Source organism: Ambystoma mexicanum, chromosome 1q (genome assembly GCF_040938575.1).
Source record: "Ambystoma mexicanum isolate Mex_15411 chromosome 1q, UKY_AmexF1_1, whole genome shotgun sequence".
NCBI classification, from domain to species: domain Eukaryota; kingdom Metazoa; phylum Chordata; class Amphibia; order Caudata; family Ambystomatidae; genus Ambystoma; species Ambystoma mexicanum.
Window position 1 is genome coordinate 989,264,330 of NC_090922.1, and position 26,150 is coordinate 989,290,479.

General features: G+C 39.4%; 1 protein-coding gene across 2 annotated transcripts in view; it reads right to left on the reverse strand.

Annotated features, from left to right (window-relative positions):
• Nucleotides 1–3,116: 3,116 nt before the first annotated feature.
• Nucleotides 3,117–26,150, reverse strand: part of PTGFR (prostaglandin F receptor) — a 254,388-nt gene continuing 231,354 nt past the window's right edge. For both annotated transcript variants that reach the window (XM_069641643.1, XM_069641645.1), the window contains exon 3: nucleotides 3,117–3,802. In XM_069641643.1, coding sequence (XP_069497744.1) covers nucleotides 3,476–3,802 — 327 coding nt within the window. In that variant the 3' untranslated portion in view covers nucleotides 3,117–3,475. The remainder of the gene's footprint in view (nucleotides 3,803–26,150) is intronic.

A 26,150-nucleotide genomic window follows, 5' to 3' on the forward strand; every position in this document is an offset into this window, starting at 1 on the left:
GCACATTTTGGTTAATTGAACAATTTCTCATAGGCTTAAAGGTGACCAGTCACTTATCAATAGAGAAAGGCAATGCTGTTCGGAACAGACATAGGCATCATTATGAGTTTGGTAAATCCACCAAATTATTGACAAACTCGATTACTGTTACCGCCACTCGGATTACAAGTGGGGGTAGTGTGGTGTTAATCCCCATTTTCAGAGTCCATATGACTCAGCAGGGATTTTGGCTGAATTACAGTGAGCATTAATTCTGTCGATTTTGCAAAAAAAAAAGTTGGAGGATTTACCTTCAGGTCTTTGCTGGAGGTATATCCTCCCCTTACCACCAAACTGGTAGTACGGCCATGTGGTACTGCAGTGATAATGCAGTGTTAATGGAATTACTGTAGCATTATCGCTGTAATTACCTGAATTTCTGTACTTGGAATGAGGCCTTATACTGGGTGGTAATGTGTATCATTCCTAAGTCAGATCTCAGGTGAATTTAGGTTTGATGGGTTTGTGAAAACATACAGCAAATTCAAACAAGAGAATACACAAAACAAGGCTTGATGATGAAAAGAGACAAGAACTTCAGATGACTCAGTGAACATAGTTCAAATAAACATGTGCTACTTTGAAACACAGAAAGATAAGAGCTGCAGATCCAAAGAGGGAAAGGCATTAAATTGCCCTACATCATTAGTAGTGATATTAGCAGTGACATTAACAACCAGAACAGCACTGAGTAATACCAGTTGCAGTCAATTCCTTCACTCACCACATCTAATTTCCTTTCATCATGAGTGAAATCATTTTGGCGTTCCACTGGGAAAGATTCAAATGATTTTGTAATCTCACTTTTGCACATTTATATGAAAATGTATAACTTGCAATACATCATTAAAGTAAATGTAGTATGTGGGCCTGATTTATAAAATGTTTTTCAATGGTGTGTTCTCAATGAAAAACCCTTTGTTAAATCAGGCCCTATGTGTGTGTTAGATATATACTGTATTTTTGACCTATCAAAGGGTATGCTGCACAATTATGTTTGCCATATTTATTGATAATTCAAGTTTGTAGGTCATTCCTACACAATAGTAATTATTTACATTTCAATCATTACAAGTATGGCAGTGAGGGTAAAAACGGTGGCAATGTGCCTCCAATGCTCTGCATTACTGGTTAATTCCACACTGACATACTACAAGTTTAGTGGTAAGGTGGAGGAATTACCTCCAGCAAAATGCTGGTGGTAAGTCTTTCACCGTACCACCAAAAATCAACAAAATTGTCGATATTAGCCCTAGCGGTAGTTCTACGGAAATCCCAATGGAGTACTACGGCCTCTAAAAATGGGGATTAACACCGCCCTAGCACCACTTGTAAACTCTCATTAAATCCATGGGACCAAAGGCCATTTGCGGTAATCACCCTTTTCTCCTGAATGTTCACACAGTTCAAAAAACCACAGTCGATTGCCACTCATTGAGGTCTTTTATTCCTTGCAAAGAAGGGAAAGGAGGAGATTGAGTGGTATTTATTGTCTGCTAATTAGTTTTCGTAGATACATAGGAGAGCATCCATTAACCATGTCTGCTGATATTTCACACGAAGAGTTGCCTCGGTTCGGCAGCATTTATTGAAAACTATGTACAAAATGTCCTTTAAAAAACCGTGACAAATCATTATATTTTGGCAATTACGATTTAGAGATACGTTCAACAAATAGGCCACTCAAATTTTGCATGCCAAATAATATTGTATCTGACATTTTGAACCTCACTCATGATGCTTTTAAAGGACGCTCAACTATGATAATCTGAATAACATGTTTGCTTCCAACCCAGAATGTCCTGCATGGTGCACTTTTTGGAAATGGAATTTACCATGACATTTCCGCATGGACACACATCTCTTGCTAATGAATGTATGTTGATGCACTGAAAAAAGGTTGTCAGTGACCACGTATGCTTTTCTAAATGTTTGTCAGCAGAGAGGTCAGGCATTGCCATTTGCCACTTCATGCAATTGTTGCAAAGGAGATAGATGACTTGCCATATTTTATCTCTAGTACTGTACTTAACAAGAGGAAGAAATCCCCGGAAGTACTTTATTTGCTAACCTGTAGAGAAGATAATGTATGTGCCACCATCTGCCCTCTGCTCCACCCGTTCCTGTTGTGCAAAAAGGGAGACATCATTCAGAGGCTCTCCTCAGGGACCCGAGTTGTCCAGGAATGTGAATTCACCAGGAAATATCCCCTCCAGATCTACACTTGCAAACATTGTGCTTGATATCATGCATGATGCTGTCAGAGACATCATAGGCGATTTTATCAACAATGATGGAACCAACCAAAGATGCTGTATCTTAAGCCAATATTAATTGTATCAATGGAGTTTCGTGTGATCTATTTTTGATGCCAAAATGCTGTTCCCAGAAATAAAATGGAGAATTGAAAGCAACATCCACATTTCACTACAGATGGATTGCAATGTTATAAGCGAATCAAAACGACCACAAGAAGACCAAATAATGATTGCTGGCATGTTTTTTGTATTAAATGGCCTGAAATCGTATCACCAAGTGTACAAATGAATGCAAAAGTAGGTAGTCACTGTTCTTCTGTAACTGTAATTCCAAAACACGTTCCGGAAGAAGGTACTGTCAGGATTGGTATTGTTTGAACCTATAACCTGCCCTTAGAACTTATCTTCCAGTCTGTTCATTATCCCCTTACTGTCATTAACAATTCAGTCATTTTTTAAAACTATATTAATGTTGTTTGGATTATCTAACACAATTAAAAAAACAGTGTTTATGTTATTGCCCTATGCACTGTTTTGCAACATTTTAGATACTGAAGAAAAAAAGTGAATGGAATCCCTATAAATTACATTATGAGTACATGTTTTTAAATAAATGTACAGTGGACAGGGCTCAAATAATAATGCAAACACCAGATGTTGTATGTGTTTCTCCGGATATTTATGCCAGCATTTTGCAGGAGCAGGTGCATCTAGTTTTTGCTCTGATTTTATGTAGAACCTGTAATCTATAAAATCATTACCATCATTTTTCTTTTGCTTTCACTGTTGAAGTAATCAACATAAGAGACATACTAGGAATTTGCACGAAGGTCGCACACACTTTTATTGTAACAATATAATGAAATGATCTCTTAAATTATAAATATGAATATATATATACACATTTTAGACTTTATACATAGTGTACATTTCATACACAATACGATTTACACATCAGCTAGGGAGCACAATTGTCAGAATGAATAGTGCATATACACAGGTGGCGGTAGAGTCTGCATTGGCAGTTGTAATGATATCTAGTTGTAGAGATATCTTCAAGATTTTAACAGTAGATACCCATATACTGCAAATCATCAATCAGAAATTGACCGTCCCTGATTTCACAAAGGCTCAAATATGCACTGTGAATGACCACTTCAAGTATGTGCTGGTGTTTGTCACTTCAGTTCCAAATTGGTGTCTGCACTGAAAGTTTTTGTAAGTGACATTTTATTTGCTTTAGGTGAAACTGGTGATTCTGAAATTGCTGAGACCTTTAAAGAATTTTTGATTGAGCTGAGTTCCCAACTGGGCAAGTTTATGACTTTTCCACCGCAGAAGCTCCTGGCTATGCCATACAGTTTCTTAAGAACGGCTTTCCTCAGGAGAATGTAAACCCATGGATCCAAAATTTGATTCCATGTTGCCATTCGGAGAGCATACAATACAGTTTTACACGTCTCCTTGGAATTGTTGCCATATATTCCGATGTTAGTCAATGTGAGCTGTAAAAAATGACAACACAATCAATATGCAACATAGGGGAAATAAAACATAACACACTTCAAAATATACATTACGTTGACAGTGCAAGACTGAGTCTCACCTAGCAGAATATATTCAGGATATCAATGCTTGACCTTAAGCTATTGCTTGTTAATATTTTGCAACAGTACAAGCGTAGTTTAAAATGTTACAATTTTTTAACATGAAACTATCGCAATGAGGTAGTCATCATACATTATTCCCTTTTCCTTGGACATAAGCCGGGATTAGAATCAAAGAAAAGTGGAGTACTGGAAACACAAGTACATTTTGAAACAATGCCAAAAATCAGTGGAATGGAAGATATTGCAAATGTGTAATTATGAGGAGACAGAAACAACACATGTGTCTCTGGAAAGAACACTAAAAAGAATGTGTATTGAACTTCACATGCTGCACTGCAACTTATTCATCATTGATTTTGAGATATCCTTTTGTGAAAGATGCATGACAGTAATTCATGTTTTCCTTTTGAAGTAACACTCTCTTTAAAAAAAAAAAAAAAATATATATATATATATATATATATATATATATATATATATATATATATATATATATCTGTAAATGTTATTGGTTTCTTCCCAGAACAATGATCTCTTTCTTTAAAGGGTCCATTTGCCCATTTACTAAAAATGTAAAGTTCCTTTTTACCAATGTTTCCTAAATATTTATGATTAATGGTGCAATATGCCAAATGTGTATGCATAGACTTTCTCTTTTGTTTGATTATCCTTCCTCAATAATAATATTTGTGTTAGATATGGATATATATATATATATATATATATATATATATATATATATATATATATATATATATATATATATAATATTATAGTGCGACCAGTATCAAGATACATAAATACAAAGGCAATCCGACAGATGAATTGCTAATAACTTTTGATTCACATGATGGATTCGGCGGAAATATTGCAAACAAAGCGTTTGTCACATCGCCCATCTGGGGTTATTCCCTCCAGTAGTTTTTAAAATGTGTGACAGGGAGGGGGGCCCCCGTCACCCAAAACTAAAGCTAAAGCTCCCTTGGTGCTTTGCTGCGGAGAGGCTGACAGGCTTTTCAGAAATGAAAACCTGCCATTTCATCCTGACATGCTATTGCTAATAACGTTTGACTTGCTGGATGGATTTGAATGGCATTTTCGAAACGAAGAGTATGTCAAAGTCTCCCCTGAACTGGACATTTTGGAGACAGTTCATCAAAAAATGAAAAAGTTATTAAGAAAAGATAAACATGCAGTTTTCAGCCTACTCCCATTTGTTTTCCCATAGAGAAAAAGTGCAGTTATTGAACAGCCATACCGAGAAAACCACTTGAAAGATTTGGACCAAATAGGAAACAATTTGGGCACAAAGCATTGACTTAATTTCCTTGACTATTCTGGAGTAAGTCGAGTAGGTAGTTTTTAAAATATTTGACTAAAAATGGGATTCCCCCTGCTCCTTAAAACCTTTATATCGCTCTTGGTGCTTTGCAGAAGAGAGGCTGAGAGAGGCTAATCAAATTTCCAGGCAGGGACTGGGGTTATTCCGTCCTGTAGTTGTTAACATTTTTGACGGAGAAGGAGGGGTTGTCGCCTTCTCCCAAAATTATAGCTATATATGTGTCTCAAAAATGCATTAGCAAGGATTTTCATGAAATGAAAAATCTGCCATTATGTTTAGCTCTATGCAAGATATAACCGTCGTTATAATGGGTGTAACTGTGGTTGCCAAAAATTGAATAGTAGAAGAAATGCGATTTGCAGGAGAAAAAAGGATGAAATGGCATCAGGTTAGAGGTGGGGATGGGGAAAGAGGGCACCATGTGAAAATTGGGGGATGGGGGGATGCTGGGGACCAAGTGCAAAGCTTGAATGTTTTTGCATAACCAGGTTATCCCGCATGCTAACTGCAGTTATGATACAAAACTAGATCCGGATCGAAAGTGTGTTAGATGAAAGGACAAACGTTGGGGGAATAGGAGAGGGCTAGGGAAGGGGAACGTAAGGCGAGTTGAGGGAATAGGGCACAAGGGGGGGGGGGGCACTTGGCGAGTGCCTGGGAGGGCAGGGAAGAGTTTTGGATTTTGGTGTGCTTTTGAAAGATAACACTGGTTATTGGTGTGCATTTACTGATAACAGCTGTACATCTGTATCTGTAGTACATTATTAACCATGGTTATGGGGGAAAAGGATTTTTTAAAGAGTGAGTTACAAAAATTAGTTTTAGACTAACAAAGGGCTATTTTACAGCTACAGTGAGGTTGGTGCTAACAGGTGTGGCCAAAGGCTACGGCTAGTGGGTTACTTTAAGGAACCAAATGGTGCAATATGGAAAGTGGCAACTGTCGAAGGCCATGGCTACTGGGCCCCAACGAAACCTAGTGGGCAACATGTCAAGGGGCAATGCAAAAGGCCATGGCTAGTGTGTCCAAAGGAAATCTAGTGGTGTGGCTGCGGACGAAGATTGGGCTAATTGGCTGGGCCCAAAATTCATATATAGTTGGCTGTGGCCCCATTCTGGGTCTGAATGAAATATATTGGGGGAACATGTAAAAGAGGATATGGCACCTAGTGGGCAACATGTCAAGGGGCCACGGATAAAGAGAGTGGCAAAAGGCAATGACTAGTATGCCCAAAAGAAACCTAGTGATGTGGCCATGGCCGAATGCAGGTTTCAGTGCTAGTGGGCTCATTTAGGAAACCCACTGGAGCAATATGTAGAGTGGCCACGACTCAATCCCATGGCCACCTGGTGGGTCCAAAAGAAAGGTATTGGGAGAACATGTACAGAGGACACAGCCGAAAGCCATGGCTAGTGTCCGTAGAAAAAAACTGTGGTACAACAAAACCCTTGACATTCACTGAAAAAACTTTAGTTAAAGTGTAGCTAAATTGAGCAGATTTAATGCAACAAAACCCTTGAAATTCAGTGGATGTGGGAAGTCATGACCAGCTTAACTCAGCGTGTTCCTGTTGATTTCCACCATAATGCTATGTCCCTATAATGCCATTGTGTATGTCATTGTGATCCCTTCTCTTATAATATGTATGTGCTCATGGGATTTGCAATAAAAACGCGCCGAGTTAAACTGGTCATGACCAACATCCACTGGATTTCAAGGTTTTGTTGTGTTAAATCTGCTCAATTTCACTACTCTTTAACTAACGTTTTTGCAATGAATATATATATCTATATATATATATAGATGTATATATTCAGTGAAAAAACTTTTTTAAAGCGACGTTATTGTTAATTTGCACCAAGAAAAACCTTATGGTTAAGTTGGGCTACTAAAAACCTATGAAATTCAGTGAAAAAAACGTTGTTAAAAGGACGTTATGGTTACAAGAAAAAACAAAAAACCCTTGAAATTCACCAGTTATGGTAAGCTAAGCAATCATAACTCCCACCATCACTGTGCACTGCTAAAACTAACACCCAGGACATGAAATATGACATCACAAATATCATTGATGACGTCACTGATGACATCTCATATCTGGGCCACTTGTTTTTGTTCATTGATATATCTAGACCCGTTTTTGTTTTTTCCAGGAACAGTAAGAATTTTAAAATTGAATAAGGCTTTTATAACTAGAAGTTAACCTTGTCCTACGTTCTTAAGACATTTTCCTAGTGTTTGGCCTTTGCTCATGGTGCACATACTTGGGGAAATAAGCGTTTTAAACACACAATTCATTTGTATACATGATCATGGACTCTAATGGTATTGTCATTTTCTCGTGCTGCTCTTTGTTTCCTTCTTACTGGAGTGTCACTGTATGTGCATTGTGTGTCTTTATATGTATTGTTTGTGCAAACACAAGTGTGTAGTAAATCTTGTGTTGTTAGCTATTCATTTTAAGTTTAACATTAGACTAAATTGTGTTAGCCTTGCATTCATTATTTTACTAATTAATATTACCAGATTAAAAATACTGTACTTCTGTGGTGCATGCTGCACCCATTTACTATCTGAATGTATTATTAGGTTGTTTTATAAACAAGAACACTTAAATACATTTTTAATACATTAAGTAGGTCATGAGACGTCTCCGGATTATACATGAGATGTTGCTACAAACATTGTACACCTAACCCCTTCTAGCATCTTTTCATCAGAATTAATTTGATATGGGATGTCATCAATGATGTCATCAATGACATTTGTAATGTATCTTTCATGTCCTGGGTGTTAGTTTTAGCAGTGCACGGTGGTGGTGCGAGTTATGAACTGTTGAATTTCAAGTTTTTTTTTCAGTTTTACTTGTAACCATAACGTCATTTTAACAACACTTTTTCACTGAATTTCAAAGGTTTTTATGAGTGCAACTTAACCATAACGTTCCTTTAACAACAATTCTTTTCACTGTATTTTATGGGTTGTTACCAGTGCACCATAATTTGCTAAAACTTTCTAATATCATACTAACCCCCTATATAGCAGCTGATCTAGGAAGTTTCAACTAAAAACTGTGTCATTCCCCACCTACTAGCAACATTTCTAACACTTCTATGAACTTTCTGCAACTTTTTTGCACCTTTTTTCCACTAACGTCTGACGTCATTGCAGACTTTCCGGACAGTGTCACGTGACCACACAGTAGTGCGTTCTGATGACCTGTTCACAAACAGGTCAGCACTTCACAACCGGGTCCATGCTTCGTGAACAGTTCGAAACTGTATTTTCAGCCGATCTACGAAGTTTCAACCTGAAAGTTTACCCTTGCATAGCTTCTAAACGTATTCTTACTGATTTTCCATTTGAAATCCAGGAGACAGAACATACTTCAAAAAGTATTACCACAACTGCTATTTAACTTCAGAAATGGCATCTACCATGTACATCCCTCCAGCCCAGGGACCACCACCAGCTGGAAAGACTGGACAACGGAACAAGTCCACTGATGCAGAGAACAATCAAGAGGACCAGGAAGATGAGATAGAGGAAATGCCTACCTCCAGCACCCAGAAAGAATCATGGGTGTGGCAGTTCTTTACCACCTTTGGGGTGCACCAAAAGCTCATTCTACCAAGATGAAATGCACTCAGTCCCGGGCAACCTGGGCAGTACTGCTACGGGACCACCTCCATGCACCGCCATACCAAATCCAACCACCAAGATGCTCTCAAAAAAGCTGTTTCTTTCTCAGGAAGTAGTAGGCTGTCTTCCTCTGCCTCATCTTTCTCAACCGATACTGCCACCACACAGGCTACTTATGTGGGGCAGAAGATCCAGCCAGCTACCTTGCAGCCATAAGAGAGGCTGTTAATCCATATATTTCAAAAACAACACTACTACGTATATACTGCAACAAACCACTCTGAGGGGGGAGCAGTTTCAAAGTGCTTCCGAGGCTGCAATCAAGGAGCATAAGAAACACTGCCCCTTACCTTAAATTTAAGGCACACCCAACATTTTCCCCTGTGCACCTGCCCCTCATTTCCTTCCCCCACCTTACATCCTGGCCTCTCCTGCACACAAACATATATTTTTTAAAACACCACAAAAAAGGTTCCTTTTGGACCCACCTTTCACAGTTAAAAAATTGAACAAAAAAAATGTATCCTATAGGTTATATCTATTTTACATTTTTCAATAAATTAGTTAGATTCAATAAGTTTCCCAACATTTCCATAAGCATTTTGCACTATGCTAATGGACAATTATATAGTAGAGAAAAAAGACAAACTATTTTCTGTCACAAATCCTTTTCTGTAGCATACAAAAACGACCATAATCAATGGATCTTTATAACTGTCCACCATCTCTGCAGTCCCCTTTCCAGACCAAGCATCACTAAAACACCCAGATAGCACGTGCACGCCATCACACAAGACGGCCATTCTACCCTTTTCAATTTTATGTTTGCAACATTCCCTCATTGCCTGCTTTTGAACAGTCACACATCCATCCAACAATTACTTCCAAAAACCTTACATGTAACCCTATCAACATATTAAACTTCCACACACCAACTGTCACTTAACAATGTTCTACAAACATTTTCCATCTGCATTTCCTTTACTTATATAACAAATTGTACACAGTACTACTATAAATGCACATATGCATTGTGCAGGAAGACAAGTGTGTTAATGAAAGGGGGCGTAGGGATGGGCAAGTGTTGATGTGAGCCCGGGAAGGAAGAGCCAATGGTTGCCAATGTGGGAGGCCACTACCTAAGAAGTGGGGCAGAAGAGTCCCAAGGGTGTGTTGCACGGTGGCCAGGCAGTGGGCCCGCAAGGGCAGTGCTGAAGGGGGGAGATACTGGGGTCAACTAGGTATAGTGCCTCAAACCTGTGAAGTTAATGAGGCACCAGTGACAGTGGGATCAGTTAGCAGAGAAAAAAAAGAGGGTAAGAGGAAGACAAATGCAGAGTTTTGAAAGGTTTCCAGAATTTAAGGAAGTCTGGCTCAAAGTGGCAGTGGCTCAAAGTGGCAGGGACACTATTCCAAAGAAAGGCACCAGCTAAACAGAGAGATCTACGCCCCCCTCTCTGTTTGGAGAGCATTTCGCAAGCAGACAATTGGAGTGAAAAATGCTCAAAGCTCTAGCAGTGGAGTATTTAGCAGCAGAAAGCTGGAAATAGCGTGGTCCCATGCACCAGAAAGTTTTGTGGATGATGCTGAGGGTCTTTAATTACATCCTTACATCAACCAGAAGCCACTGTAGAAATGTTAGGGCTGCTGAGATACGATGCCTAGCCTTCAGGCCAAACGTGACTCTTGCAGCCCTATTCTGGATTAGCTAAACGGGCCATACAAAACAAACAGGGAGGTTGACAAACAGGATGTGGCAAAAGTGAAGCCTACAGAAGACCAGGGGTCTCCAAACATTCATCTTCTCAGGGAATGTAAGAAAATGTAGAATTCCTGCAAAGAGGTGAAGCTAAAAATGGCCCTTCTTCCAAAGGCCCAGCATGTGAGGAGTCAAGGAAAGGGAGGAGTTAAACATAACCCCAAAGTTTTTGGTCTCACAGGATAGCGAGACTAGAGAGTCGAAGGACAGCATCCAGAAAGTGGGAAGTAAGCAGGGCACAGGCATCGCAATAAGAAAAATCTCCATGTTACTGGTATTCACACAAAGATCGTCAGCTGCACACCATGTCTGGATAGTTGTAATGCAATTGGGGATCAGAGAGGTAGATAAGAAAGTAGTAGAGGGAAGTTTCAAGCAAAGCTGTGTATCATCACCATAACACTGGAAATTAGGAGAGAAGGAGTAGATGAGGTGGGCCGGAGGGGCAAGATACTATTTAAAAAGACAAAGTAATAGGATAGAACCCTGGGAGATGCTGCAGGTAGAAAGTGAGGTGGTGGAAAATAAACAGCCCTGTTGCAACTGGAAAGAGGGGTTAGTCAGCAAAGAGGTCAGCCAGCCCAAGCCAAAGGTATCATGGAAGTGTTCATTAAAGATAGAATGGTTCACTGTCGTTAAGGCGGAGGAGAGATCAATGAGCACTATCATCAATTCTGCTACAATGAAAAATGCCATTCACACTTCAATTATATTATTATGCATACAAACTTGGGACACTCCCCTTATACTACCTATAAAAACTCTACACATATTACTATAGTGTATGTGACCCCTGGCCGCATTCTTGAGGGTACAGTCTATGACCATGCCCCTAAGAATCTGTCCACAACTATCACAATACAATTAAACCATATAACAAGTATGTCAAATACACCTTCAAATAACAACACTCACCCAGACCCCCACTCAACCCGAATCCCAATAACATACACAGAAACAAAAATTCACAGCACACACACCATCACCTACACAGCTTATTTCACCTATAAAAAGAGCTGTATATCAATTGCTTTCTACTGCCCCACCCTTTCCATTCCCTCATCCACAAAATAACCCCAAATATATTTTACAGACTTCTTTTCCCCACAGCACTCTCTGCAGATAAAGGACATGGTCTGCCCATCCAATATAGCCACGGTTTCAAAAATTATAACAGACCTCACACTTTCAAACATCCAATCAGTGTGTGTCTCTCTGCAAAGTTTGGTGACCATCCGTCGAATGGCACCAAAGGTATCAGCTACCAAAATGTACTCTTTCTACAAGTGATGCAGAGGAGGATAATGAAGACCACAAAGAGTATGTAGTAGAAGTGTCGACTTCCGGCGCCCAGAGACAGTCATGGGTGTGCCGGTTCTTTAAGACTGCAGGGGCAGGTCCCAAAGGCTCTGGCTGCCTGTGTTGAATACATTCAGTGTGGGGTCATACTAAATCGCACACAACATGGGCAGTACGCCTTCAAGACCACCTCCATGCACTACCAGACCAGATCCAATCAGCCAGGTGCTCTGAGAAATGTTTTTCCTTTCCCAGGGAGAAGCAGGTTAACGTACTCTACCCCATCTTCCTCAAACACTCCTATCACCACACAGGATCCTCCTGTGGGTCAGATAATCCCACCAGCTGCCTCACAGACCATATAGGAGGCTGTTGATCCTTACCTTTTGAGGGTTATAGTTTTTTACATGTAATGCGACACACCGCTCTACAGGGCAGAGCTGTTTTAAAGTACTTTTGAGGGTTCAGTCAAGGAGAAGGAAAAACACTGCTACCTACCTTCCATTTAAGGCCCGCTTCACATCTTCCCCTGTCCACCTGCCCATCCATAGCTATGGTTGATGCCTCTTCCCTCCAGTCCCTCCCCACCTTATCTCCTTGCCTCTCCTACAAAAAAAATAATCCCCCAAAAATATAAAAGCCAGAAACACAACAAAATGTTCCTTTAAGAGCCACCTTTCCTAGTTAAAAAATAGAATAATAAAAAATACACACGACTTTTTGTAGCCTGTATGGTCCGAGTACAGTACAATACTCCACGGACACCCTGAAAATTCCAGGAGTGGGATGGGGGAATTAAAATCCTTTTAATAGTTTTACATAGAAAAATGGGGTTTTATATACTGAACTAACAAATGTTCTACTGAACTTACTTATTTTGTCCAACTTTCACAAAAAGTGCTTCTCATTTTTTTATGTTTTTATTTTTAATTTACTACAACTACTGAAACATACTTTACGACATATTTCATGAGTTCACAAACATTGTTTCAGTGCATTTTGGATATTGAAAAGTAAAATCTGATTTACGACATCAGTCAAATTCACTCCATCTCCTCAAACATTATTTATGTCATCCAACTTGATATTTCCGTTGTGAAAAGATTCCATTTCTAAAGCATATAAAAAAGCACATACACCTCCATTCACAAGCTGTTTATCTTCTTCCATCTGAGGACAAAACAAATTTGGACGTCTCCATATTTGTCTTGGATTGATTTTTTTAAAAATATATTCCCAGCTGGAAACAATACAATTAGTAGCCTTCAGCGCAACCTGCAAAGATCCTGCAGTCACATAGCCCCAACTGTTGCCTCCGCAATGCACAACAATAATATCTGGACATTTAAAGTGAGCCATCCTCTCTCAGAATGGTAATAAGGTTACCCAGTTTAACCCACAATCTGCATTCCATGAAACTTCCTGTTAGTCCACTCCAATAGTAGCACAGACGCCATGAAATTCACTATAAACCTTCAATGACTGGATCCAGGAATCTCCCACCATCCACATACTTCGCTTCTTCACAGCCACAGCCATAGCCATCTTCACTACACACAACAAAGAAAACACTTCCTACTCTGACTCCTGTACACATTTACTCCTCCTCAAGACTCACAAAACCTGATCAGCTAATTGCCCTTAAAAGACCTGGATGGTCTGCGGACTCAGTGACACCTGCAAACCCTCTTTGCACCTATAAAAACAGCTCCATGTCAACTTTATTCCACTCCCCCACCCTTTCCAGCTTCTCTTTTGGCCACCAACTAACTTCAAATGTGTTTCCCAGACTTTTTTTTATCACTGCACTGTCTGCGGTTAGTAGAGATGTCCGCAGACTCAGCGGCACCTGCAACCTCCATTCACAAGCTCTTTATCTTCTTCCATCTGAGGACAAAACAAATTTGGACGTCTCCATATTTGTCTTGGATTGATTTAAAAAATATATATATTCCCAGCTGGAAACAGTACGATTAGGCTTCCCAACATATCCTTCAGCGCAACCTGCAAAGATCCTGCAGTCACATAGCCCCAACTGTTGCCTCCGCAATGCACAACAATAATATCTGGACATTTAAAGTGAGCCATCCTCTCTCAGAATGGTAATAAGGTTACCCAGTTTAACCCACAATCTGCATTCCATGAAACTTCCTGTTAGTCTACTCCAATAGTAGCACAGACGCCATGAAATTCACTATAAACCTTCAATGACTGGATCCAGGAATCTCCCACCATCCACATACTTCGCTTCTTCACAGCCACAGCCATAGCCATCTTCACTACACACAACAAAGAAAACACTTCCTACTCTGACTCCTGTACACATTTACTCCTCCTCAAGACTCACAAAACCTGATCAGCTAATTGCCCTTAAAAGACCTGGATGGTCTGCGGACTCAGTGACACCTGCAAACCCTCTTTGCACCTATAAAAACAGCTCCATGTCAACTTTATTCCACTCCCCCACCATTTCCAGCTTCTCTTTTGGCCACCAACTAACTTCAAATGTGTTTCCCAGACTTTTTTTATCACTGCACTGTCTGCGGTTAGTAGAGATGTCCGCAGACTCAGCGGCACCTGCAACCTCCATTCACAAGCTCTTTATCTTCTTCCATCTGAGGACAAAACAAATTTGGACGTCTCCATATTTTTCTTGGATTGATTTAAAAAATATATATATTCCCAGCTGGAAACAGTACGATTAGGCTTCCCAACATATCCTTCAGCGCAACCTGCAAAGATCCTGCAGTCACATAGCCCCAACTGTTGCCTCCACAATGCACACAAATAATATCTGGACATTTAAAGTGAGCCATCCTCTCACAGAATGGTAACAAGGTTACACAGTTTAACCCACAATCTGCATTCCACGAAACATCCTGTTCGTCCAGTCCAATAGTAGCACAGACGCCATGAAATTCACTATAAACCTTCAATGAATTGATCCAGGAATATCCCACCATCCACACACTTTGCTTCTTCGCAGCCACAGCCATAGCCATCTTCACTACACACAGCAAAGAAAACACTTCCTACTCTGACTCCTGTACACATAAACTCCTCAAGACTCACAAAACCTGATTGGCTAATTGCCCTTAAAAGACGTGGATGGTCTGCAATCCCTCTTTTCACCTATAAAAACAGCTCCATGTCAACTTTATTCCACTCCCCCACCCTTTCCAGCTTCTCTTTTGGCCACCAAATAACTCCAAATGTGTTTCACAGACTTTTTTCTCACTGCACTGTCTGCGGTTAGTAGAGATGTCCGCAGACTCGGCGGCACCTGCAACCAACGTTTTCACCTATAAAAACAGCTCCATGTCAACTTTATTCACTGCCTGATCCTTTTCAGACCCTTTTTTTGCCACCAATAACCAAATAACCAAATAACCCTAAATGTGTTTTCCAGACTTTTTCCCCACTGCGCTATCCACAGACATCGGTGGTTGTCCAGGGATCCAAAATGGCGACCATTTAAAAAATATGACACATCTCATGCTTTTGAGGATCCAATCAGCGGGCGCGTACCATGTCTGTGGACATCACGACGCCCCTTGATTGGTTCAGATGTGTCAGCGGACACCGAATAGGGAAGTGAGTCCACAGTCTGGACACAGATATACATCATTTTTTTACCTGCTTTTTTCAGTTTTTAAAAAATCTACTGGACAGATTTACACCAAATTTACAGAAGCACGCTTTTGGGACCAAGCTGGTGCTCCTGGTGCAAATTTTGTGAACATCCGTCCAGCGATTTGGGTTGTAGGCGCAAGCAAATATTATTTTCCATTGTGTCTATGAGGATTTCTACACATTTTGGGACCCCCCCTATAGCTTTGGCCCCTCTGGTGCAAACTGCACCAAACTTCCCAGAATCAGTTGGAGGGGCCATATATATTTTTCACAATGTCTGGTGAGGACTCGTCCGGGGGGGTGGCAAAGTTATAAGCCGCCCAAAAAGTGCTCTTTCTATGAGTTGATCAACTTAACCATAACTGCTGGGCTGCTACCACAGGCCCTGTATTGTTTACATATTATACGGCAGCGGTCGCTGTCCTAAAGTTAAGCTGAAACTATTGTACATACACTTTTCCCAAAATTCTATTGCTAATAACTTTTGACTCGCTGTACAGATTTAGATGAAATTTTCCAAACAAAATGTTTGTCACAGGCCCAGAAACTGGACATTTTGTGAAAGATTAATTCAAAATGAAAAAACACTGTTTTTAACCTACTCCCATTCAGTTTCCCATAGAGAAAAAGTGAAATTTGTGGAAAGCCTTAGTGCAAAAATCGCTGGACGGATTTGGTCACAACTTGAGCACAAAGTATTGACTAGATTTCTGGGAGAAGTTTTGGGTAAATATATTCAGTAGTTTTTAAAATATTCAATGGTGAAGGGGTGCCCCCACCCCCAAAAAAAGCTATATCTCCCATAGTGATTTGCAGCAGAGGGGCATTTCAGAAATTAAAAATCACCATGTTTTCTTTTGCTCAATGCAAGCGCTTAACGTTGTAATACCTGGGGATGCCGACAACGAAAAGTGCTCAAAAACCTATCTGGAGGTGGAAAAAGGATGCAATTCCATTAGGCTAGATGTGGGGGTGGGAAAAGGAGGACACAATGTGAAGTTGGGGAGTTCATGGTGGTCTGGGAGCCAGTTAGAGTTCAAACATTTTCAGCTTTTTGGGTTAATACCAGGGAATCTCGATTCTCGTATTAACCAGGCAATGCTGCCAAAGGTGCTCACACAAGAAACTGCGGCAAACAAACCAAAGAGTTATAGGGAGGGTAAGCAATTCAGAGGAGTGGGGTACCAAGAAAAGAGGAGGAGGGGCACATGGTGAGTGCATGTGAGGTTATGGAACACATATAAAAGGCCATGGCAAGTATACCCCCAACATGGCAAAAGGACATGGCAAAAGGACATGACTAGTGTGCCTTAAATAACTTATTGGTGAAACATGATAGTGGGTGCAATGTGTACAATTGCCATGGCCGAAGGCTATGTCTAGTGGCCCATAAAGAAGCCTATTGGTGCAATATGTACAGTGGCCACGGACGATGGCCATGGCTAGTGTGCCCCAAAGAAACCTATTGGTACAACCTGTACAGTGGACATGGCAAGTGTGCCCCAAAGAAAGCTATTGGTGCAACATGAATAATCGCCACGGCCATGATTAGTGAGCCCCGAAGAAATATATTGGTGAAAAATTGTGAAAGAAACCTATTGATGCGACATGCACAGTACGCACAGTGGAAAGACATTGTCAGTGACCATGGCCGAATGCCATGGCTAGTCGGCCTGAAAGAAATACATTTTTGCAAAATGTACTCTGGCTATGGCTATTGAGCCCTGAAGAAACTATAGTAGAACACACGCTTGACATTCACTGAAAAAACACCCTGGTTATATAGAGACGTTAAGATGAAATTTTGCGCTACAAAACCCCTGAAATTTGGCAGTCATTTCAAAACAAGCCCCCTCTTGAGCAACAGATGACCACACTGATGACATTAGAGATGACAATGGTGATGGCATCACCGATGACGTCACCGGTGACATCATTAATTATATTAATTATGACATCACTGATGGCATCAGTAATGACTCATTATGGATGGTAACATGGTAACATATTTTTGTGTCACTCTCTTAGTAAATAAGTTAATTTATTATACTGAAGAATAATAAGAACATGCCGTAGATCGACAGACAGGTGCACACGTATGATATGATTACTTGGGGAATATTCATTTACAAATTATTTTAATTTTGTTTAATAGCAAGAACATAAAACAGTCCATTGTATAGAATGCACATATTTGAGGCACATGTACTTTAGGTATTTTTAAGATAATACAATATGTATATATAGTAGTGAAAACATGAAAATAGAAATTGATAGAAACAGAAACATGTTTATTCCTGATTGTTGGGAATTTACTAAATGTACTTATTTCAATTTTCTTTTGTAATTATTATAAAAAGGGTATATAAACGTATAGTTTTCTAAATGAAAACTGTAATAAACAAAATGGGGCAACAAAGTACATGGCCCTATGCATTTCAGTAGAGTAGAATGGAATAATTCTAAGTATGGGTAATAAAAATCAAAATACTACATTATAATACATAATAATATATTTATAAAACAAACACAGCTTAGAAATGGAAGAGTTAATTTTAGACATGTAATTGAATTTGTAATATTTTCAGTTATTTCTTTTGTAAATGAATTATGACTTTTTAATCCACTCTACAGATGACCTGTCAAATGAAATGCATGCTTACATAATATACAATTTTTGTTGCTGTACTCATTTGTGTATGTACTTCAAATTGAGGATTGTACACAACCTTTGAAGAAATATGAGCAGAATAAAATGTACTTTGTAAATATATTTATCTAATAGAAATTAGTTCTCACAGTTGAACACTAAATTAAACAAATCATTACTTTTATCAGTCAAGTCATGTATGATGCTATCTATTATGTCATTAGTGATGTCATCCATGATGTCAACAATGATGTCATCTTTGTGGTCATACGCTGCACAAGAGCAGGCACGCAGTAAAGGTGGCTTTGCTTGAAATGGCTGCTGAATTTCCAGGGTGTTTTGTTAAATTTTCACCTTAAAATATTTTTAACCAATGTTTTTTCAGTTAATATATATATCTGGCCAAATCCAATAAACACTACTGCATACTCTTCAGAACTATGACTGTGTTGAAAGCTTGCCAAGGTTACATAGATAAAAAAAGAAAAGGTGAAGATTATGAAGAGAAGGAAAAGAAATCTGTTTTTACACCGTGGTAGATGTGTACATACATTCCTAATGTTAACAGAAATGGATCATTACAAAAATGAAAACACTGTAAATAGTAGGCACAGAGTAAGAAGTGCAAGAATCGAAGGGAAGAAGGAAAAGAAGGTCACTGAGAAAGAAGGAAAGATGGGAATCAAATAAAAGAAAAAAAGGAAAAGATGGAAATTAGTTTTCAGACAGTGGCACAGTTTGTCCATAAATAATTAAAAGCTTTATAGTAAAGCAACATAAAGTATTACAATATTGTAAAAAGTGAGAAACAGAGCAAGAAGTAAAAGACAAGAAGGAAAAAGGAAAATAATCACAGAAAATGAAAAAAAAATATTTAGGGAAAGAAGGAAACAAAAGAATAAAGTAGGAAGAAAACAATTTGTTTTTACAAAGCGGTAATGGTAAGAATTTGAAAGATTTGGCATTAGAAGGGGTTTCCACTAAGATTAACAGGCATACATGTATAATTAAAATGTTGACAGGAAAGGGGCACTATATAGAAAACTAAAGGTTCATACAACAAGAAGTAAAAGAAAAAAAAGAATAGCAGTTCACAGAGAAAGAAGGAAAAGCAAAGAATGGAACAAGGAAAAGAAGGACACTTTTTTGCAAAAATAAACACAAAGGAGATTACATGAAGCTACATTCAATATATAACAATGAATAGAAGATGCATTGTTATTACATTTAACCCACAATTAATCTTCTTTGTGCGTGTTGTGGACAGGGGTGAATCATCCATAATTGGTGACGTGGTAGCCTGGTGTCAACTGGCAGTTAGGGCATTTTGCTGAGACGAAAATGCTCTGTGTGAGAGTTGATCTGCCAGATGCAAAGGCCATGGCAAGTGGGCCATAAAGAAGCCTATTGGTACAACATGAACAATGGCCACGGCCATGGTTCGTGTGCCCCAAAGAAATATTTTGGTGAAAAATTGTGAAAGAAACCTATTGTTGCGACATGCACAGTGCCCACAGTCGAAGGCCATTGCTAGTGGGCCCGAAAGAAATACATTTTTGCAAAATGTACTCTGGCTATGGTTAGTGGGCTCTGGAGAATCCATAGTAGAATACACGTTTGAGATTCACTGAACTCAGTTCAGTGCAATGGTTTTCCCCAGTCGCTTCTGTGGAGTGATAATATTCATATTTTGTATTCCTGCAGATCCGCAATTCAGGAGTTTGCAAATAGCTCCTGTGCTAAGTGTATTAGCACCTAGATCTTTTCAACACAATCCTTAAACAAGTGTGTTCGCTGCTAGCTCAGTGTTCAGACTGTGCACCATAATACTGGTAGAATATATTCAACCGGGCAATCTACCTTATCTTTCGACTAGTAGTGGAAGAAGCACAAACGTTTTTGGGCTTTCAAGCACATGCCCCCTCATAAGCTATAACAGCAGCATAGGATCACTCTAACATTACAAGCCTTTCTTGGAAGTTGCCAATCAGTCCTTTGTCAAACTCTTCAAGGCAATTAGTACCATATAAAGACTTTTAAAAGGGAATTTAATTTCTGACAATGCTTAAGTTTAATCTCTGATGGGCCTGGCCTTTGGGCCCCAGAGTGCAGTGACAAAAGAATGTGTTTCCATTTGTTCTGAAAGTTACAGCTTGCTCCTGAAATGTGAACGTAGAAAAAGCCATTTCAGCCAGATCACAAATTCTGCAGTGCAACTCATTAGACATCAATGCAAGTTCACCACCAGTTCAGAGCCACAAGAGCACATCATTATGTGGCTTCCAGCGATGGCTGCTAGGTGGTTGTGGGGCATGTGTGATTTGGCATAAATGGCATGATCTACTTTCACATTTTATTAAAACACCATAACTTTGCTCTTGTTTGCTACATTTGCCTCAGTGGTCCAACCATAACACTATCAGACTATACTACATTGATAATCCCTAATAAGGGTTATAAACAACATGTAGTTGTCTCCAGCCTTGAGAACTGTTTGTCGTGAGTCGAAGAAGCTATGAATGAAATAGCACTGTCCTGTAAGACAGATATACTCTTCTAGAGCTAATGGCCTGCATCTGGGCTATTTTGCATACCCTCAATATTTTACTAATGTGGCACTGAACTGAAAGTGAACTTCCAGTTATGGCTCCTGGGTGGTGCTGTTGCATGGGTGATTTGGCTCAAATGATGTATTCCATTTCCTTAAATTAGGACATATATAAAAACATGGGGGAAACTAGGCCACGGCTTCAGGCCGTAGATATGTGTGACCTTACAAGAATAAGACGAGAATGCAACAGGGCTTTGCATTAACGGAGCATACCTATGATTTCAGATGTCTGTATGCAGGACTAGAATCCTAGCCGAACTGAAACTGAACAGTAATGAGCACAATATATGTTGGCCTTTAAAGACAGACTATTTACAATTAAAACGTAGGGGGCCATGTGTTGAACACTTGACCTAAAGATTAAAGGCTTTGCAAAGCTGGCTCAAATGCGGTTTTCCAGTTATTCAGTCAGAGCAAATTGAAAATGCAAAGGAAAGATATTCCTTTTTAACCATCTACGGAAAACCTACTGCAGTGCATTTTTGACCTTCTTGGGCTTGTTCAATGTCTTTTCATGTAGAAAGCACAATTGTATCCATATTGATGGGAAAGAGCAGTTCACAACCTTTCAAGCACAACAGTGGAGGAATGAAAACATTCTGTAAAGCAGTACATTAACTTACTTAACTCTTGTCTATAAGTATGTTAGGTTATCATGTCTGTATAATGTTGTAAATTCATATATCTCTCACTTTTGGATTACAGAATGTCCAAAACAAACAAGGTCACCTTTTCTTTCTGATGACATTTATGGGAAACAGGAGTTTATGTATTCATTTATTGAGATGTTTGTCACAAAAAAAAGTACCAAGCCTTGAAAAAATGAGTCTTCACAGGATTAGTGGAAGGCCAGCCATATAGGCAAACACGTGTGGAAGAGGCATTTTCCACGAAGCAGGCTGGTTTCAGCACTGTTGACCCTTTTCAAGTCTTAAAATAACCTATTGGTAATGGACACTTTAGGAACATAATAAAAGGTGAACAGACAGGCTAACATACAACTAGACTGGGAAGACAGACCAAAATAAAAATGGGATACAGCTGTCAGTCCAGCCACAGCAGACACCAAGCGGAATTTCCCAGGACCACCAATTGCTTTATCCCTACTAATTCTGGGACTTGTACATGGACACTACAGCTAGTCTACGGTCTGGGAGTGGGGAGGAATTAACATTGCTAATTAATATAGACTGCACATTTGCGGTCTTTGGAAATATATAAATTGGGGGTGATGTGGCAATAAGGGAGGAATAGAGATCCTGGCCCAGATGTTTGTGGATGATGCCATTGTTATCTTCAGGTTGGGCTTTAGCCTCTGCAGATTATTGGCAGAAATTGAGGTATTCTGCCACGAGGTATCTCTTACTCAATCAATTAAATCAAGGATCCTGTAGTTGATCGCTTCCTTGCTCAAGTCTTTATATCATCTTTACACTATGCCTTTACTGTCAACTCCAGCACCAGAGAATTTTTACTGCAGGATCGCTTTTCCTTTTGAGACCCAATTCTGCCCTTGGCTCATATGGCGTTACCTGGCTCCTAGAAAGAGGCAGTATGGGATAAGGTAAGAGTCACACCTAGCTGTGTACATGAATCTGAAAGGAAAAGCCACCAAAGAATTCAAAGTTTTAAATCCACTTTAACTACGTTGGTCACACGCGACTACATTCCATTCTGTCAACCAGCATTGCAATTGGTGGTCATGTCCTTCAGTGGTGAAACTTATTTTATCCAGATGGAGTCCCACGTTTTTGTCAGAGCCCATATTAAATGGATTTCTGTCATGACCAATCCTGTCCCCAACCGTGTTAAGCACAATTATAAAACCACTGGGACGTGTCGGAAGATTGGGTGCCTCCATCAATCAGTGCGATGATGGCACCCTCCTATAACATTTCAAGCAGCATCATAAACTTATAGCCCCAACTCAGTGACAGCAAAGACTGGATATCTAATACAAAATATGAGCTCATTTTCTCAAGCTCAGTCCTGCCAAGACTGAGTTCCTCCTGGTGTCCAACGATTGTACTTCCTTGCCATTTCAATCCTGGTACCTGACAGAGTAGCACTGTTACATTCAAACCTAATGAAATGTCAGCCACTAGTGTTCACAAAAGACACCAACATTGAGGCGATGCAATGCATAGAGAGAAGAGTGAGGATTGAATCGTCAAGTGGAACAGCCTGTCCAACACAGCTTACCCTAGTGAGGTAGATGGTCTAATACATTTGGGACTATCTTGTCAAGGCTTTACAGATTGGTTCTTACTTTTCTTTCACTCGATTCTTCCTTGAAGAAGCCTCAAATTCTGGAAACCCAAGCACATTTCAATATTCAACATGCAATGAAACATTTCTAATCAAAACTAGAGACCCATGCCCTTTTTCTTATTCATATTAACGATTTCTGTAATAGTGGAGGTAACCATCAGCAACAGGCATGGTTAATATAGAATGCCAATACCTGAAGCGTTTAAAAGACTTTAGTACAATTTTCAGAATCTTCTAATTAGCTCGTCCATTCAGAGTATTTCTGTGAAATTCTCGGTGCTATTACTACGAATTTGCCCAGACAAGTTAATTTCTAACTGGGTGGGCCTATCAGAAGATCTGCACCCCTGTTCCACCTTTCCATCTCGTCTTTGTGGCACCTCACTGCCCAACCTTGCGACCCCAGCCCCCTAGCTCTGCACTCCTGCCCACGTCTTCCCACTGAGGCTGCAGGAGGATGGCTTCTCATCTGCTTCTCCATAGCTTCCTGTGCATGGGACCAATGCACACCTAGCCCGACCAACAGGAAGTCCCCATGCATGGCTATGTTTCCACGGCAGAACAATGCAGTGGGGATGCCCCAGCTAACCTCTTAGTGTTTTCTTTTTTTTTGGGTGGGGGGACCTCTAAGGTTTCCAAAGCCCGACTTTCTGTGCATGTGCTGTGCTTGTGACCATTAAGTCAGGCTAACAGCCTTGAATTCCCCTTCGCCCTGTGGTGCTCAGGCTTAATTCATTCATGCATCCCATCCACAAAAACCTTTGATGGCAGGTGTTCATGCGAAATTGATGGCAGGTGAGACATTTAATAGAAGAAAAAAAAGCAAAACAAAACAGGACTTTCTTTTTTAAAATTTTATTCAGCAGTATCTCTCAACCATTTACAAATAACAAATATGTCACCATTTCATAAAATACAAAAGATGCAAATCGAAAACTGTTTCACAAACATTCACCTAAAATCACAAACAAGGCAAGGCATCCAGCAGTACAATTCACCACACCACATTGAAAAATGCAACAAGGACCCACTCCGAATATGAACTTACACAAATCATGTTATATCAACAATTATTCTTTCTTTCCTGGTAATTCATTTGATTCTAAAAGCTTCAAATATCTACTGCAACAGAAGTGGGATGTCCATTCAACAAACACACCAGAAGACCCTCACAATCAACGTGCACTGAGTTGCCAACCAGTTTGCCAAAGTATAAAGAAGAGTTTCATTGTAGAGTTTGAAAGAATGTGTTGGCTGCTTTTAAACGCAAACATTGAAATGTTTTGGTGCCAAGCATATGTTTTATATCCCCATTTAAGGTATGGACCCTATCCCTCTATGTACAAGGAGCCTGGAGACTATGGGAAAAGGAAAGAGAAAAGCTGAAGGTCCCAGGAATACTGTCTTGTTATAATAGTTTTAAGACTTTGCAGTATGTACTAGAGTTTTTTGCTTTTTATTAAAATATGTTTTGGTTATATATTTAACCTTTCACATTAGACTTGTGTCAAAGAATAAAACTTAGTTAATTACAATCTTAAAAACATGACATTTTGTTGAAAACAAATAAATAGCATAAAATATAACTGTTAGTATACTATATAGAAGGAATACTTGCAACAAGAACTTTGATTTCTCGTCTTCTACAAATTCATGCTCTCCAAAAATCGGACTGTGGCTATGATTAGAGATACATATTTAGCATTAATTATTGTTGTCCATGTATCATTAGGCGATATACTCTGATGTGCTTTGAAATATTTTCCATAATGTTCTTTTCAAGTGGCAATTAAGGCTGTACATTCGAGTAATAAGTGTGCAAGCGTTTCAACTTTACATTTGTCTTTGCAAAATCTGCACATGATTTCAGAGGCCTTGTCTTTATTACGTTGAGCCATGATGGATCTTATTGGCCATAGATCGAACCTCATTCTCATAATTCTTGCTGAATATGTGGTATCAGGATAATTTTGCAGATATCTGGGGATTTTATCTCTTTTCTTTATTGATAATTGGGAATTTTTGAATGCCTTATATATCTTTCATTTTTCTAAAGTTTTTATCCAGTCGATGTCAAATACCTTTTGCTTCGCTCTGGCAGGATTTGTTACGAGCAATGGTCTCTCCATTTGTCTAGATGCCTATTAGCATATTTTTGTAGCGATTTAGAGACAGCAGGAATTAATGAAGTTTCTTAATTTTCAGACATTAGGCATTTTCTGAATAGTAATAAGGTCTTCCACCACACCTTCCCTCTCAAAGATGTTAGGCCCAGCTCGTATCTGATTAATTAAATCGGAAGACTCCTGGGTACTGGCAATACATGTTTCCAAACAGACCTTTGATCAGTTCCCCATTTGGATGGTGCTGTGGCAGCTTGGATTGTGCATAAGTGACGGTCGGGATTACCTTTTCTTTGTAGTATGTCAAAACCGGTTTGTATGAACATTTCCCATATTTTGTATGCACCATTTTTGCCTGGGATGACAATAGTTGCATTCTCTGTCTTATCTCTAGTTTGTATGGTATTTCGGTGAGATTGTTATTGATATTTACGCCCAAATATTTGTATTCATATACCAGAGTTAGAGATTCCGTGCCAATGGTGCATTTGTATTTCATGTGTTTCTGCTTATCTTTGCTCATATCAATTGCCATAATGTTGTTTTTTTGACCATTGATTTCCAATTTATTCGAGCAAGCATAAGCATGAAGAGCAGAGAGATGACTTTGTAGGCTTATGGCAGTCTGGTAAAAAATGACCAGATCGTCTGTGTAAAGAAGTGTTGCAATTTTTGTTTGTCCCAATTTTGGTGGAAATGTGTTTTTAGCTATCAAGTGTTTGGTTACAGCTCTTATATAGAAGTTAAACAGCATGGATGCTATAATACACCCTTGCTTCAGGCCTTTGTCTATCGGTATGGGTTGAGATAATAAGCCATCATGGTTCAATTTGACCCTTATAGAGGTATTTGAATAAAGTTGGCTCATTATGTTCAGTAATTAAGGAGGGAATTGGGCATTCTCTAGCTTTA